Source organism: Colletotrichum abscissum (assembly GCF_030869225.1).
Source record: "Colletotrichum abscissum strain IMI 504890 chromosome Unknown Scaffold_14.1, whole genome shotgun sequence".
Lineage (NCBI taxonomy): Eukaryota > Fungi > Ascomycota > Sordariomycetes > Glomerellales > Glomerellaceae > Colletotrichum > Colletotrichum abscissum.
Window position 1 is genome coordinate 317,913 of NW_026850032.1, and position 16,554 is coordinate 334,466.

General features: G+C 54.1%; 6 protein-coding genes across 6 annotated transcripts; 3 read left to right on the forward strand and 3 right to left on the reverse strand.

Annotated features, from left to right (window-relative positions):
• Window positions 1-1,498: 1,498 nt before the first annotated feature.
• CABS01_06691 (uncharacterized protein) lies at window positions 1,499-2,313 on the forward strand (the record flags this gene model as incomplete). Its single annotated transcript, XM_060540056.1, has 2 exons — window positions 1,499-1,529; window positions 1,961-2,313. The coding sequence occupies 2 exons, from the start codon at window positions 1,499-1,501 to the stop codon at window positions 2,311-2,313; spliced, it is 384 nt and encodes a 127-aa protein (XP_060403740.1).
• Window positions 2,314-5,333: 3,020 nt separating this feature from the next.
• On the reverse strand, window positions 5,334-5,702 carry CABS01_06692 (uncharacterized protein; the record flags this gene model as incomplete). Its single annotated transcript, XM_060540057.1, has 1 exon — window positions 5,334-5,702. One exon carries the CDS (start codon window positions 5,700-5,702, stop codon window positions 5,334-5,336), a length of 369 nt encoding a protein of 122 aa, XP_060403741.1.
• Window positions 5,703-6,139: 437 nt separating this feature from the next.
• Window positions 6,140-6,808, reverse strand: CABS01_06693 (uncharacterized protein; the record flags this gene model as incomplete). The annotated part of the gene is made up of 1 exon (XM_060540058.1): window positions 6,140-6,808. One exon carries the CDS (start codon window positions 6,806-6,808, stop codon window positions 6,140-6,142), a length of 669 nt encoding a protein of 222 aa, XP_060403742.1.
• Window positions 6,809-7,924: 1,116 nt separating this feature from the next.
• On the forward strand, window positions 7,925-9,355 carry CABS01_06694 (mannose-1-phosphate guanyltransferase; the record flags this gene model as incomplete). The annotated part of the gene is made up of 4 exons (XM_060540059.1): window positions 7,925-7,931; window positions 8,081-8,124; window positions 8,246-8,392; window positions 8,459-9,355. 4 exons carry the CDS (start codon window positions 7,925-7,927, stop codon window positions 9,353-9,355), a joined length of 1,095 nt encoding a protein of 364 aa, XP_060403743.1.
• A 778-nt stretch (window positions 9,356-10,133) lies between these two features.
• Window positions 10,134-12,986, reverse strand: CABS01_06695 (glycerol kinase; the record flags this gene model as incomplete). Its single annotated transcript, XM_060540060.1, has 3 exons — window positions 10,134-10,552; window positions 10,608-11,854; window positions 12,337-12,986. The coding sequence occupies 3 exons, from the start codon at window positions 12,984-12,986 to the stop codon at window positions 10,134-10,136; spliced, it is 2,316 nt and encodes a 771-aa protein (XP_060403744.1).
• A 2,554-nt stretch (window positions 12,987-15,540) lies between these two features.
• CABS01_06696 (ESCRT-II complex subunit) lies at window positions 15,541-16,388 on the forward strand (the record flags this gene model as incomplete). Its single annotated transcript, XM_060540061.1, has 2 exons — window positions 15,541-16,195; window positions 16,276-16,388. The coding sequence occupies 2 exons, from the start codon at window positions 15,541-15,543 to the stop codon at window positions 16,386-16,388; spliced, it is 768 nt and encodes a 255-aa protein (XP_060403745.1).
• Between the last annotated feature and the right edge of the window lie 166 nt (window positions 16,389-16,554).

The following is a 16,554-nucleotide window of genomic DNA, read 5'->3' on the forward strand; positions in this document are numbered from 1 at the left end:
GACAGATCTTCGTCCGCCCATCCCTGGCCCTGGGGCCCTTGCCCAGCGATGATGCTGGTACCCCCCTCCCCCCCTCTTCAGTGTGTCGTTGTGGAGCTGTCTAGTCTCCAGCGGTTTTTATCAACTGGCAACGAGGCGAGCCAACGCAGCAAAGCATGGGTCACACTCTTTCGAGAGCCGCATCGCCGCTTGCATCTCGAACCAAAAAGAATTAAGAGAGAGAGAGAGGGAAAAAAAGAGAAGGGGGCATTGAGAGAAGCGCCCCCATTGTCATTGTGCACTTCTTTCCGCAGTGCCCGTTTTTTTCTACCTCTCTTGCTTCCCCCCCTGTCGGTTCGGCGTCTGGCTTTCCATGTTCACGTCCCTGCCCAGACTCCAGAGATGCAGCAGACTGACCGAACAGACGGACAGAAACGCCCTGTATGTCGCTTGCTTGTTGACCTTTTCCTCGTTCGTCTGTCTTCTCCTCCTCCTAGCCAAGGTAGTGAGGTACACAGCTCCATTCCCCTCTTTCTTGCCTGGTCCCTCATTTCCTTTTCCTGCCGCTGCCGTTGCCGCCGAAGCTCTCCAATACCACATACTGCTACGGATAGTGTCGATGTTATGTCCAAGTACCTTTACCAAGTTGATGCTGGACCTGGACCTGGACTTGAACTTGGACTTGGACTTGTTGTTGCTTGACCACCACCACCACCCCCTCCACCCCTCCCCCCTTGCCCCCGCACTAGTTCCGTTGACAAGCCCAGAAGCACGAGAGAGAGAAAGAAAAAAAAAAGAGAAAGGCACCTCTTTTTTTTTTCTGCAATAAAGCAGACACATGTCTCTCCGTTCATGGCTCAGATGCTTTCCTGCAACCCGAGAGACGGAAGCCCTGGATACGTAGCTTAACTTACAACACCACCCACCCACACACACCACCTTCAATACTCCGTACACGCACACACGCACAAGTAACAACACATCAACACCCCTTCCACCGACTTTCTTCATCTTGTCCCCCCATACCTCTTCAGGCTTTTACTTCTCCAACCTGGGAACCACGAAAACATCGAGAACCTTAGCCGATTCCAGCTCACTTTCTCCTACCTTACATCTCGTTGAACAACTCATATCTTACATACTTGCCTACCCTCGACCACGCCCCGGATTTCTGCCCTACGCCTTACATACGACCCTCCCAGCATTGCTTTGGCGCGTGGTGCGTAGAGTGCGTGCCAGCTCAGCCCAGCCCATCCCATCCCATCACATCCCCGACCACAGATCTCTCTGCTCGCCTCACCGTTGGGCTCGATTGCATCTCACGGCGTCCGCATCTTTGGTCCCCTTGTCTGGATAGGAATCAACCCTCGTCGCATTGCTTCACTTTTTCTTCCTTCTTGCTCTGAGACAACTGCTCTCCCCTGCTACGGTCTTTCCCGTCTCCCCCGCCTGGATCTGGACCTGCATCTCAGAACCACCACCGCTTCTCTTAATCGACCCATTGGGAATAACTGCCAACATGGGAGGCTTCTACATGCAGTACCTCGAGAGTAAGTCATCAATTGAGTTTTGTAGATGGATTGTTGGAGCCCAATGCTTCCCTGAACCTCGTCATCGCCATTGTCCGTATAAGTGGGGCTGCCCATGATGACCTGGGGAACTGGGTCAGATCGTGTGCCCTACCCCTGCATTCTGTCAATGGCGGGAATGACATGCGTCTCCCGTTTCGTGGTGACTCTCAACGAGTCGGGACGTGGCATTATGTCCGGGGATCGACGTCAGCTTCTCGCTGCGGCTCTCTTCAGGAACGGCATGCAGGGTTCGCAAGGGGGAAAAAGTCTGTGAGAGTGGATTGGGCTCGGATACAGATGGCATAACGTCGTTGAGAGGCGTGTATCCGCTGTTCTCCCTCAGCTGTGCCATCAAGACTGGCTCAGAATGACTTGCAGACGAAGATCTGGGGCTAACCGATCCAATCTAGGTCTTTGCCGGCGACGAGGATGGAACGACCCTTCTTACGAGTGTTACCGCGATCACAGCGGCTACACCTGCTTGGTTCTGGTCAACGGACGCGAGTACCAGACGGATCTCGCGTATCAATCCGACTCGTTGGCCCAGGAAAACGCCGCCATGCGTGCCTTCATGGTGTGCCGCAACTTCTCCGTCAACGGCGGCATGCTGGCTCGCAATGGCATCGTTCAGGGGCTTCCGGCCACTGAGCCTGCTCGCCGCTCCAAGAAGAGCCGCCACACATCATCCAGTCACAGCTCGCGAGACAGCCACCGTCGATCTGGTCACCATTCGAGCAGCAGCTCTACGGCCTCTTTCGACTAAAGATAGGCAGGTAGCCTGAATCCCTGCGTTACGTTCCGGCAGGGATTCGAGACGACGACTATTATAAGGTGGAACAGCTTCGCAGCTGATTGAGCCTATGAAAGAAGACGACGCCTCCAGACAGCTGCTCTGGGAGGTCACAGGGTCAAAGAGAGATGTTGGGGGAGAAAACAAAACGGGCAAAAAGCGACGCATATTTTCCAACTGCGACGACTCTTCACGACTTAATGAACTAGAATCATGGTTTCCGCGCGGCACATCTGATTTCTGCACTTCATAACTCTTCCGGCCGGTCTCCTTCGAATTTCGGACAAAATGCGTTTCTTCTCTCGTCGCCTATTCTCGGATTCGACTTTTTTCCTCTCTTTACTTTCAAGACTTTTTGATGACCGCGCGCTTGGCTGGGATTGTACAGTACCAGTCAGGGGCTGTCCTTCATTTATCCGAACGGATCAACAACCGGAGGCGACTCTGGCCGACCGACCATCTTTCCTTCTTGACAATTCTTTCTGCATTGCGCATTTTGTTCCTCCTGCTCAGGGTACGCCCTCGACTAAGCTGGAACCACATTCTTCCTTCATTGCTTGCTCGAAAATGACGAATTACCACACAGATTGGAACATATGACGATGATGGGGCGGTTAGACTCACTTGAGCTTGAGACGTGAACTCGGCATTTTGGTTTTTTCTTCATTCTCTGCTCTTGTTTTCGAGACAAAAATCAGGGGGTCATTTGGGGTGGGAGGATGGCTTAAAGACGGCCAGAAGAGCCACGCCCCCTTACGCATTGCCTCAAAAGCGAAGCATACGTTTTTTTCTTCTTCTTCTTCTTTCTCCTGCATCTCCGACGAAATTGATGGTGCCTGGGAGAGGTTCAGCATCTCGAATTACATCTTGATTCCTTTTTCAAGGGGGTTCATTTACGATTATTACGCTTTTCGTACGACTTTTTGGGAGGATCTGACGAGACTGGATGAGGGCCTTTTGGCCAAGCTGAGGGCACGATGGATATGATGAAAGACTGGCAGAGCCAAGATAACATGACGAGAGACGTTTGAAGGCAACGAGGTTGATGAGACTGTTGGTGCGAGAAGAATAGGCGAGAGAGAAGGTGGCGGGGGAGGAGGAGGAGGAGGATGATGAATTTCTCATGATCCTACGCCTTTTTCCTATTTTATATGCGGACGCCTCTGCGACACTCATGATGATGATAACGACCAAATTTTAACGACAAAGACTTCATGGTATGGATGGCAAGAACAAAGACGATCACAAAAGAAATAAAAACAAAACGCTTTCAAGCTCCTTTTTTTGCAAAGACTGTTGAACTTTGTGCTAGGTGACTATGACACAGGAGGGAGGTTGAAGGAGAAGTAATGGATCGGATGCTGCTGTGGTCATCTCGTAAACTTGGGTAGAGGTTCGTGAAATTGACATTGACGTGGAGGGTTGATGGAGTCTGGTACCGGCAGCTTGCCGGATTTCCCGGAGGGTGTAGAGAGGCAGGACGGGATTCAATAGTGATGGTCGGTGGTGGGGAGCTAAGTTCCACCGGAGCCGAGGAGTCGGAAAGTGGATGATGTCTCGGCGGTTCCAATCTGACCGGCAAGGTAAGGTACTAAGGTGTTAGGCGACGCGGTGGTTTGCCATGTACGCGCCCGCCATTTAGCGAGTAAGCCCACCTTGGCTTATGGTATCAGATCGTTCTGACGAACCGAGCAGGGGTACAGAGAGAAGGGAGATGGACGTGTGACAACACTTGGTATTTGCATGCTTCCGTGTTCGCGAGAAAGTATTCGAGGTACTTGTAGCTTTGGATTGGGACGATACCGGTGCACTTGAGCAAAGTACCTCAGGTAAAAGTCGTAGATAAACTCGGCATGTCATCCGCATCATTCTTGTCCCTGTTCTGGACTGCCGATCCTGCCTTGCCAGTTATGCATATTCACTTTTCCTTCCGTTCTATCCTGTGTGCTCGAGCTGGATGGGAAGAGGGCGGGTGTTGTTTATTCAATCACGGGTGAGAGGATTCGCCTGGTATGTTCCGTCCATTCCAGAACATTATCCTGCCTTGATACGCGTCGACTATGCGTAAATGATTTCGCATTGCTCCACGGCGGGAGTACACTCCTGGCATCTCTGCACAGGAACCACGCAGGAGGGAGAAGATGAGATGCCTGGCTGGAAGTTTCGGATGATCTGCTGTTTGCCTTTGGTCGTTGAAAGTTTGAGTGTATCGGTGGGATGGGACGGACGGAGCGGGAGTCCGTGTGGCGTGGTGCGGATCTCGGGCCGGGGTTTATTCGGATCTTAGCACGGAAGGGTGGGGAGGACCGGGCTACCCCTTCCAGAGGTGATAACTGACGGAGGGATCCAACGGACACGGTGAGAGATCACGGCTCGGCATTAGGGAAGAAAACCAAAAATGGAACTGAAGGAACCTGTCACTGCCCACTGCCTACAGGATTACGGGACTAGTTGCAGGCTGGTATGCTGAGGAGCAGCATGAGAAGCCGAATGGCAAAAATGACCACGGCCGAAATTCGACGCCGGGCAGTCCCGGGATGTGGATTGTGGATTTTCTTCTCTTTCAAGTTTGAGGTGGCATGTCACGTTGGTTCTGTGACCCCCACTTATCGGCGGCGTCAAGCGTTCTGGAACTGTGACTGCCTACGTTGCCCCCTACTCCATACACAGCAGAGGCTTGGGATGATGGATCGTGGGCCGGACGCGGTTGTTTGAAAGGAGAGGAGGTGAACACGTACGTCACGTCGCATGTTGAGCGATTTGAGGATCCTCTCCGCCGGGCCCATGGCACAAAGGCATTCCCCTCTCAAGGCCCCCAGCGTGGGTGGCTCAATTGACGATTTTCCTGGAAATCAATGTGGCTTTGCACAGAGGGGCGACTTCCCCTACTACTCCTCCACCCCAGCTTTCCTAGTCACGAGATGGGGATTTCTGCCGCGGCATTGGACGACGTGTAGCATGAGGTGGGATGAGCGACTCCACTAGCTGAGGCGTCAAGGCGAAATCTGTCCTGACTTGGCCATGATCATTGAGAGCTGTTGGCCTGTTGCAGCGCAATGTGGGCGAGGCGCTGCTTCTTGAACGCGCCGAGACATGCTCACCAATCGAAGAGGAAAAAGGATGCCAAGGGAGAGATGTGAGTTTGAAGGCTTGATAGCTCCAAGGAAGGGATGCGACGCTGGCATTCGTTGTAATTGCGGCATGGATTCGTAAACACAACACGAGCGGCCGAGCCCTGCAGCTGAAGAAAGCTCGTGTCTCGGGCGTGAGCATCCTCTTGTCTCCTCCCCAAGGCTTGATCTTCCCGGTTCCCCAGCATCTGTTCCCGTGATGCTGACGGACGGACAGAGATGCGCATCCATTATCCGGGGCACAAGGGGAGGCAAAAGTCGCGAATTTAGTACGGGCCCGCCGGTCAGCTGTCTTCGGATCTGTAGGGAGAGCCCTTGCAGTCTAGGTTTCGAGCGAGCCAGACTCTAGAGACAGTGGCCCCCGCGGCACGTCCAGATGCGGACTTCATACGGGCGGTCCAGTATCGGCTTGCGGCGTACGACGGTCTACCGTTTTGACGTCTCTCCCCTAAGGATGGTAAAGATGCTGTGCACCGTCAATTGGCTTGGAGTTTGAAGACGAGACTGCGAGCGGCAGCGACAAGCAAGGGAGGGCGGAGGGCAGGCATGGGCAAATTCGTCAATCTCGGCAGGGGAAATTGGGGGTAAGGCTGGGTTGACGAGGCCTCGCGGAAACTCGAATGTGTTTGGCGGGATGAGGTGATGTGCTTGTGTGCCAATGCAATGTGCTATGCGCCAGGAGCTATGTTGCCATTGGGGCCGACGAGTCGCCGCAATCTCGAACTGGAACGTCGAGTCCTCAAAGTCCCCATCGTACAGCTACACCTCCACTTTTTTCTCTCTGTTGCGGCCATTGAGAACCTGGAAAGGCTCGGAGGGCCGAGTATAGTGCCTCTTCCATTGCCGAACGTGTTGTGAACTTGTGATGGTGTACCTAGTAGGGAGTCCCGGTACTTATCCCCACACACGGATCGCCGGGAGGGTATGTGTGTTTTCGTGCTTGTATGTAGCTGTTTCTGTAGTCTCGTCGGCTGTGCTCGTGCTTTCGTGCGGATAGTGGTTTTTTTGAGTTTGAAAATCGATGCTTTGTACAGATAGAGTAGAGGAGCGTACTCGGTAGGACGGGAGCGAAAGTCGAAAAGCTGGAGAAAGTGATGGGTGGCAGCCCCTGACAGCTGGGCCTTGCCTGAGCTTGGGGCTGGGCTGGGCGTTGCGGCGTAGCGTTGTTGCATGGCAGCATGGTCCTTTCCTTCCCTGGACTTTGCGACTTCTTCTTTTTTTTCCCTCCTCTCGCCTCGGAGCCCCACTCTAGTTGACGGGATGGGATTGGACGATGGGATCACATGGGTGAGCTGCGCACGGGGAGAGGAGGGAGGCCATTGGATGGGATTCCGCATTGGCCATGGGACGGTACGTCTTCCGGTCTACGTACCCTGAATTTCGATGAACCAGGAAAGAACGTTGAACAGTCCTACCTTCCTTTGGTAATCAACAACCTCAAATCTCTCGAGTACCTCATCCAGCTACAAGAATATTTCTGTCTCTAGGCTATAATTGGAACGTCAGAGTTCGAGCATCGCCAAGTTATCTAGTCCATCCGGGCAGGCAACGTGGAATGGTGAATGGCTCTGATTGGGATAGGTATAAAAAAGTCTAGAACAACGTATCAAAATGCCAGACACTTTGCAGCCCAGCATGTTGGTGCTAATCCCGCCCGTTAGTGTACCCGTTCGAACCCCCCATTCCGCCCCTGGGCCCCTTCTCTTTCCCCCCTTTGAGTGCCCTGTGCTTCTTGCTGTGCTGCCCCCAATTGATTGCTATCGCAGGCAGCCCGGTCAAAGTACCGTACCATAGAAAACGCAGTGTTGAGTGACTTGCAGCTTGCAATTGACCGGGACCTTGGGGGGTACAGATGTCGTGTCATTTTTGAAGGTGCCTTCTCCCTCACCACCCTGCGCCTCTTTTCGCGTCTCTCCTGCTCTTTCTGCCTTCCCATCTGTGACCACTGACCACTGACCAACCGTGGACCTCTGACCTCCCTTTTTTCCCCATCCCAACTTTCTGAACTCCCCTCGTGGCTTCCTTCACTGCACTCGCTCAACCTCTTGCCTTTTGCAACTTTCTCCTCCCAAAAGGTCTTCTTCCACTTTCCCATCTTCGGGTTCTACTTTCCACAAGCAGGATTCCATTGTATACCCTTTTCGAGAAAAGGCACTCCTGTCTCTCTCTGTTTTAACAACCTTCTAATCGTCCATTTCTGGAACTGCAAGAGCTACCCCTTTGGTCACCTCAACCAAATACACGCCTGTCCTCCTCTCCGAAAAAGCGCAGCTTCCCCTTGTTGCCAAATTCAGTCACACCGACCAGGCCAAGAGAACCTCTTCCCTCTTTCAACTCTTCACACACTCGTTTACATACGCACCTCACCCACGGAAGCTACCACGTCTTCCTTTCTCTGCGTCGCACAACGATATCAAACCATCACCTAACCCTTCAACTCCAATACCATCAACATGAAGGGTAAGCACTTGCCCCATACGAACAGCTACATGCGCTTCAGCCCGCCCCAGTCCCAGCCTTGCCCATCGATCTGCGATACTCGAGGCTGGCCGGCGGCAGGCGCAATATGTGGTCGGCAGTGACGCAAACTTGCTAACTTGCTCGAACAGCCATTATTCTCGTCGGCGGCTTCGGCACTCGTCTTCGCCCTCTGGTACGTTCATTCCTCTCCCTAGCTTGAACACAGCATACAGCAGCAGCAGATTTCTGCCAGCGGCTGCTGTACCTTCCACACTGATCGAATATGTTACTGACCTGGTATTTCCAATGCGCAGACCCTCACCCTCCCCAAGCCCCTGGTCGAGTTCGCGAACAAGCCCATGATTGAGCACCAGATCGAGGCTCTTGCTGCTGCTGGCGTCACCGATGTTGTCCTCGCTGTCAACTACCGCCCCGAGGTTATGGAGAAGCACTTGGCAGAGGTGGGTCTTTCCATGAGCTTCCCCTCTGCAACTACCATAATAAATACTGACTTCCTCCATCCATAGTACGAGAAGAGGTTCGGCTTGAACATCACCTTCTCCGTCGAGACCGAGCCCCTCGATACCGCTGGTCCCTTGAAGCTGGCCGAGAGCATTCTTGCCAAGGACGACACCCCCTTCTTCGTCTTGAACTCGGATGTCATCTGCGACTTCCCCTTCAAGGACTTGGCCGAGTTCCACAAGAACCATGGCGATGAGGGCACCATTGTGGTCACCAAGGTCGAGGAGCCTAGCAAGTACGGTGTCGTTGTCCACAAGCCTAATCACCCCACCAAGATCGACCGTTTCGTCGAGAAGCCCGTCGAGTTTGTTGGCAACCGCATCAACGCCGGCATGTACATCCTCAACACCAGTGTTCTCAAGCGCATTGAGCTTCGCCCCACCTCGATCGAGAAGGAGACCTTCCCCGCCATCGTCAAGGATGGTCAGCTGCACAGCTTTGATCTCCCCGGCTTCTGGATGGACGTCGGTCAGCCCAAGGACTTCCTTACCGGCACCTGCTTGTACCTCACTTCCCTCACTAAGCAGGGTTCCAAGGAGCTTGCCTCCCCCTCAGAGCCTTATGTCCACGGCGGCAACGTTCTGATTGACCCCTCTGCCAAGATTGGCAAGCACTGCAAGATTGGACCCAACGTGACGGTCGGCCCCAACGTCGTTATTGGCGACGGCTGCCGTCTTCAGCGTTGCGTTCTGCTGCCCGGTTCCAAGGTCAAGGATCATGCGTGGGTTAAGAGCACTATTGTCGGTTGGAACAGCACTGTTGGCAAGTGGGCTCGTCTTGAGAACGTCACTGTCCTCGGCGACGACGTGACTATTGGCGACGAGATCTACGTCAACGGTGGCAGCATTCTCCCCCACAAGAGCATCAAGGCCAACGTTGACATCCCCGCCATCATCATGTAAAACCGGAACCGAACAACCGGAAAAAAACACTATACCCGGGCCTGGACGAACACTCTGAGGGTCCGCGCTCTTCACACTTCTTGTCTGCACGCCTGTTCTTATCGACTTTCTAATTTCAAGTTGCGATACGATTCACCACTCCACTCATGAGTCTTCACACTTCAAGAAACGGGGGCGGAAACCAAACACTACATTTTTGGCTGGCGTCGGCAGGGGGAAATCATTTGGCGAGCACAGAAAAGCACTTGGCTTTGCGATGTTTTACTTACTTTTTTGCGTTTGGGAAAGATGATGGTCCCCAATTTCGTACGAACGGTGTCGAGGGCTGTCACCCAGCTTGGAGGATATCTCCCTCGATGTGCCGTGGACATGGAAGACTCCCGACCGTGGGGTCATCTGTGAGACAGATGAGAATAAAGATGATACCTCTGAATTTGAGACCGCGAACGTGCTTTGAAGATGGTGACAATTCGTCGTGTTGCTCATGCGCATGTCATGCGAGTATCTCGTGATTTGATGTGGGGGGAAGGAGGGGTGGAGGGATACCTGAGATGACGGATCACATTTGCGCCTTCCCCGTGTGGATGGGTGAGTGGGTGCGAAAGGCAAGCAAGACAAGAAGCTGACTTGATAGGTATCCTGTCTAAACGAAACCAACTTTCCCCCAATATCATACCACCATCCAAAAAAATAAAATAAAAATAGGCTTCTTTCTCCTTTTCTGTATTTCCAAGTACTCCGGACAAAATCTTCAAACCCACATGCTTTCTACACTTTTCTACTCCGCATTACCACGCACCCAACCCCTCGACATCTCGACAGCCTGCTCCCACTTTTTGAACATCTTTTGGCTCGTCTCCCTGTCGAGCGCGGGCGTAAAGATCTTACGCCCGTTCTGGTTGACGTGCTTGAGGTCCTCGAGCTCGTCCCAGACGCCCAGCGCGAGGCCGGCGGCGATGGCGGCGCCGAGGGCCGTCGTCTCGCGCATGGCGGGGCGGTCGACGCGGATGCCGCTGATGTCGGCCTGGGACTGCATGCAGAGGTCTGAGTTGGAGAGGCCGCCGTCGACGGCGAGGTTCTCGAGGGCGTGGCCCGAGTCGTTGGCCATGGCGTCGAGGATGGCTTTTGTCTGGTAGCATGTCGCTTCGAGGGTCGCGCGGGCGATGTGGCCCTTTTGGGTATGGGCTGTGATGCCGACTGTTTTGGGCATGTTAGTAAGGTAAGGGGTGTTGATTGGGAGATAATGACTTACACAGAGTTCCCTTTGCGTCGTCGATCCAGTATGGCGCAAAGAGGCCGCTAAATGCCGTCACGAAGACGACGCCGCCGTTATCAGGTACGGTCTCGGCCAGCTCCGAGATGCGAGACGAGTCTTCCACGAAAGAAAGGTTCTTGACGAGGAACTTGACGCCCGAGCCTGCGACTGCGATGCTGCCCTCGAGGGCGTACACGGGCTTTCTACCCTTGCCGAAATCGTACGCGACGGTAGCCAGCAGACCCGACTTGGATATGACGGGCTCCTCGCCAACATTATACAACAGGAAGCAGCCCGTACCGTACGTGTTCTTTGCCTGGCCCGGGGAGAAGCCGCACTGGCCGACGAGGGCGGAGGATTGGTCACCCAAGCAGCCCGCGATGGGCACGCCCTTGAGGACGCCGCGAGCAAAGGAGCCGAAGGCGGTCGGGTCGGAGGAGGGGACGATCTTGGGGAGATGGATCTTGGATTGGTCGATACCGAAGAAGGAGAGGAGGGTGTCGTCGTACTTGAGGGTGCGGAGGTTCATGAACATTGTGCGGCTGGCGTTCGTCGAGTCGGTGACGTGAATCGCGTCGTCGCCCTTGTCTGCGCCGCCATTGAGGCGGTAGATGAGCCAGGAGTCGACGGTGCCGAAGGCGAGGTGGCCCGCATCGTAGGCTTCGCGGACGGAGGGGACGTTGTCGAGGAGCCAGCGGAGCTTGACGGAGGAAGGGTAGGTGGACAGGGGCAGACCGCACAGGTCCTGGAGAGCGTCTGCGCCGGGGCGGGCGCGGAGTTCGCGGACGAGGGAGGTGGTACGGGTGTCGGGCCAGACAACGGCATGGTGGAGGGGTTCGCCGGTGCGGACGTCCCAGAGGACGGTGGTCTCGCGCTGGTTGGTGATGCCGACGCCACGGATGTTGGCAGCGGAGTAGCCTTGTTCAGCGAACTGGGCCATTGCCTTTTCGACGCATTCTTCGACGGAGGAGAGGAGCTCGAGGGGGTCGTGCTCGTGCCAGCCCGAGTGCGGGTAGTGGTTCTCAAACTCGATCTGGTGGCTTGCCACAGGGTCACCGAGGCCGTTGAAGATGAGGAAGCGAGTCGAGGTCGTGCCTTGATCTATGCTGCCTACGAACCAATGTTCTTTGAGTTCTTCTTGGGTCTCTGTGATGCCGGCTGGGAGGTGTTCGGCCGGGTCTGCGGCCACGCGCGGGCGCTTGGTTTCTCTCGTCTCGGCCATTGTGTTGTCGGTGCCGCCGCTGCTGTGGTGGTAGGTTGTTGGTAAGTCAAGAAGAGGAGGGAGAGGAAGAGGAGGACAGAAGGGGAGTAGGAGTGAGAGTGAGACGCAAAGAGAGGAAATACAAGGGGTATCTTGAGGGAAAAGGTAACGGAGACAAGAGAGGGGCCGAGGAAGAGAAGAAGAAGCTAAAGACTAAGCAAGCTGGGGCTCTGGGGACTTCAATGGGGAACGAGGAGGGTCGGGGGGACCACGGGGGGTATCACGCGGAGAGAAGAGCAAAATCGACAGCGCCCCTGGGGTTGTACGGGATTTGTTTCTGCAAGCACGCGCAAAAGCAAAGGGGGCCGTAGGAGCCGGCGTGGGAGGCGGGGCGGGTACGGGGGGAGACGGGAACAAGTCGGGATCGTGGATTTCGCGATGGAGCACGAGGCGATAGAACTCGGGAGTAGGATATGTGTGTGTGCAGGTATAGGTTGTGGTTCTTGTGTGTGGACGATGACTGACTGTCTAGCTAAATATGCCGTCCCACGAGGAGGCTGGTTGGTGGTATTGGTGGTGGTAGCACGAACGGCGGGGGACTGAGACTTTGAATGAGACGAGGTGTTCTTGGTAGACTGTTCGTCTTGTGAAGCTCTTGCGTCTATTCCAGCCGCACGAACACCGTTGCCCTTGTTAGCCTCTGCCGTGGCATTATTTCCCAGGGTCGTCTTTGTCGTCTGTGTTGCCCGCCGCTGCGACGACAAATTTCGGACGGACATGTGCTGCAGCAGCGGCGGCCCCAGCTGGAGCTTCGCGCCGGCGCTCGGCATGATGTCAGAAGCGGGCGTGGGGCGCTGATTGGAGGAAGAATTGAGGGGTTTGGGCCTCGCGCGAAGCTCCCGCTGCTGCTGCGGCGTGCGACGAACCGTTTTGCACGTGTAATATCCCGTACTGACTATACCATTCTCGCCAGCGTCGCTTTCACCTCTGCGGCCGTGTATACAACATCTATGGGCCGTCCATGATCTCAATGGCTTCGTTCTCGTCCTCGGACTCGGGCTGAAGAACTTGTCTGCCGGCTCGCTGGTACCGGAGACGACGGGACCCAGAAAGGGGGAAATCCTGGGGAGTGATTGGGGGGTTTTAAGGACGCGTGAGAGGATTTGGGGATGCATTAGGGAAATTGGGCCCCAGATTGGGTCTCTGTAGTCGTAGATCGAGCTCGAGGGGGCTCGGGAATCGAAAGGGATTTGCTGCCTGCATACAACGCGGTAGCGAATGATACAGGCGAATCATGAATTGCTGTTGAAGGATGTGGTCGGTCGTTCGTCTTCGCGAAACTTTTTTTTGGCGCCGCTGGGTCGCTGGTTCGCGGGTGGAAATCCCGAGGTGCGTTTGATGGAGACATGGGGCGGCTCTGGGTCTCGGGCATGGTCGGGGTTTGAGCACCGAGAATCTCTCCATTTTTAGGTAAAAGGTAATGGGTCTGCTGGGGTCTGGGGTCGAAGAGTTGACGGGCCTTCACCGAGGTGAGGGTTGGTGAGCGGACTGTTGCCGATGGTGGATTGGTGACCAAATCGTAGGCTTGGGTTGTGATGGGTTAAACTCGTCCTGTGCTAGCAGAAGGGTATGTGCCTTGAACAACAACTTCTCGTTCGATTGGTTTTGTGGTGAAGGGGGAAAGTTGTATCGACCTATCAGATCCGATTCAGGTACAACCTACGAAAGCCTGCTAGACTTTCGAGATGTAGTGCGAGAGGATATCAATGCAGGGACCATGTGTCTATGAGGTTTCGTCAGTTTGCTGACGATTGACTCCTCTTACTTGGCATGATCAATCACTTCAGAAGCTGAATACTGTCCTCTCGATTATGTTCACTGTCTTTGCAGAGCTGGGTTTGCGAGTCGGGGTTTCTGTGGGAGAGGACACATCTCCGGGGGAATCGTGAAAGAGGCGACTGGATGCCTGATGAGACCAAGGTAGTGGCTAGATGCGATATGCATTCAGAGCTTTGGTGAATGTGGGTTTAGTGTATTCCCAGCAATGCTCGAAGCAGAATGAGCAGTTTTTACGTGGGTGATATCAACGACTGGGTTTTACACTTGCGATTAGCAATATGAAATTATGAAGCATCCTGGGGGAAGACCAGGAAGGCCGAAAGCCTACTATCCTACGTGAGAGCTCACCTGGTCAGTGAGACATGGCCGTGTGAGTAGTGAAGCTGCGATCGTGGGGCGTTCAGTACTACCTCGGGAAAAGAGCAAAAATGAATCAGCCTTGACTTTACGCACGAGCTAAACGTAATAAGCTCTTGCCATCGGAGCCATGGAGTGTTTCCTTGCTGTAGGTGATATCATGAACAGACTGTTTGATTCTGTCGAGGCAAAGGTTTCTACTCGTCGCTGGGACCTGTCGATGGGAAGGATTAGGTGTCAAGGAATGGTTTGCACAGGGCGAGCAAGTTGGTGTTACGCATCCAGCTACCTGTCAGCCTTTTCTCGGTTTTCCATTTACAAAACTATTTAGAGTCGAAAGGATCCAGCAAAACCGATACTTTAGTGTCCACGCCATCAGGTGATAAGGAGCGATGTCCCATCAGGATTATACATGAAAGGGCCGTGGAAACCGACTTTGATCAATACTGACACCGTTAAAAAATACTCTCAAATGTCATTTCGATACCAATAATCGAGATTCCATGGTCTCTCACGCTAGAAATGGCTGCAACAGTGCAAAATCTCAGCTGTTCGAACCTGCGAGGTTCTCAATGCCTACGTAACCCTTGTTTGAGAATGGTTGACGTAGAACGGAGAAGCATGGCACGATCTGGGCTTCTATTCGTTGCGTTAGGACGAGAGGGCGAGAGGAAAGGAGTTGTGGATGGGAGACGTACTTGGATGACCCGGTTTATGGTGTATCACGGAGCCTCACAGAGGATGGGAGGGAAGATAGCTGTGGGCTAAGGCGGCGTCCCAAGAAAGCCAATGGCTTCTCAAGGCGTCGAAAGCCTTTCTTGGACGTTGGCGGGATAGGGATATTGCATGGTGGGTAGCTTCTAGGCAACCTACGGGCCTCATGACCCTCACTCGGACATTCGAGTATTAGGTCAAGAATCACTCTCGCAGTCAGGTCATATACGAGATCTAAGGTAGTTTCCATCAAATAATATGATATGATTTTTCCATGTGCGTGCCAAGCTCAGACTTTGATACTCTCAAAACGAGAATCAAGAGCATGATTTAGTGAAAACTAAGGGCTCAGTTCATCTGACCCTTACAACGAAGGATGAGTAAACCTCACAGTTGGCAGAAGGATAGTATCGCCTTTTATCAAGAAAGTCATAGAATGCCTTGCCTAGAAGAAGGGTCACAATAGGTAATATACAACAGAGACAGCTATGACTTGTAATGCGTTGAGCCTTGACCATGGATTGGCTCGACGACTAACAATAGGATTGAGGATATAGGTATTTTAGATGGATGGTCGAGTTTCGGGCTTAAAGTGCAACGAACTGATCATTAAAAAGTCCACGACCTACAATTTACCATAAGGCCTCCATATGACTACCAGGAGAGGATGTGTCGTGAGCTTGCTCCGTTTAAGCGGGCAACCTCGTCCTGGATCAAAAAGCCGGAGAACACCTTGTGCTCCACTAATCCATCGGCCCCCGCAACGGCGAGCTCTGACCACACCCGGCAACTCCACCGCCCGCAAATCCCTACCCCACCATGGGAAACCCCTCGATGCTCACACTGGAAGGGACGCTTCTTCGCGACAAGAAGCTCCAAAGCTCCAACATCAATCATCACCACCCGCAGTCAAACCACCACCACACAATGGCAGCAGCGACAGCCTCCCCATTCCCCTTCCCCAGGGAATACTCCTTCCCCCCCTTCTTCACCCGCCAAACAAACCTAACAACCCACCACGCCCAACTCGTCAAATGGTCCGACCTAATCCTCTCCTACTGCCGCCACCACCGCCTCTTCAAGCTCTCCCTCGGCGCCGCCATCCCCTCCGCCTCCTCCTCCGCCCTCCCGCACGCCCTCCCGAACCACAACGAGTCCTCTCCCCTAAACGAACCGACAACCTTCTCCCCCGCGACCGCAACATCCTCCGCCGCCGGCGCGCCAGAGGAGCTCTTCCACAACAAGACGCTCAACAAGCGCCTCAGCCTGGCCGACGCGCGCGAAGTCCTCGAGTTCATGCGCAAGAACGGCCGCGCGGAACCTTTACCGGCCAGCACCGACGTCTTTTGGGTCTACTGGCGCACGCCCGACGAGTGGGCCGCCGCGATCGAGGGGTGGATCGACGAGACGGCGCAAAAGGGCGTCGTGCTGACGCTGTATGAGCTTACAGAGGGCGAGAGTACCAGGGGCACAGGTGGGCACAAACAACTTCTCTCTTCTCTCGCAATGTGATGATTGGACCCGTGAGCTGAGAACGATTCCATGCGCGTACAGACTTCCACGGCCTCGATCCGGATCTTCTGTCCAAAGCGCTACAAATCCTGGTAAAGCGCGGCAAGGCCCAGATTTTTGGACAAGAGGACTCGCAGGGTGTAAAGTTCTTTTGATCTCGCTCTCTCTTCTACCTCTTCATGATGCTATAACACGACGAGACATTGGTCTCCTTGTTTTGCGAATCTCTAACTAGACATACCACGTTGACACATTATTCCTCGAGCCGGGTCGTAAACAAACACCAAGTCCCAAGGTCTTCACCCCGAAAGCAGCACAACT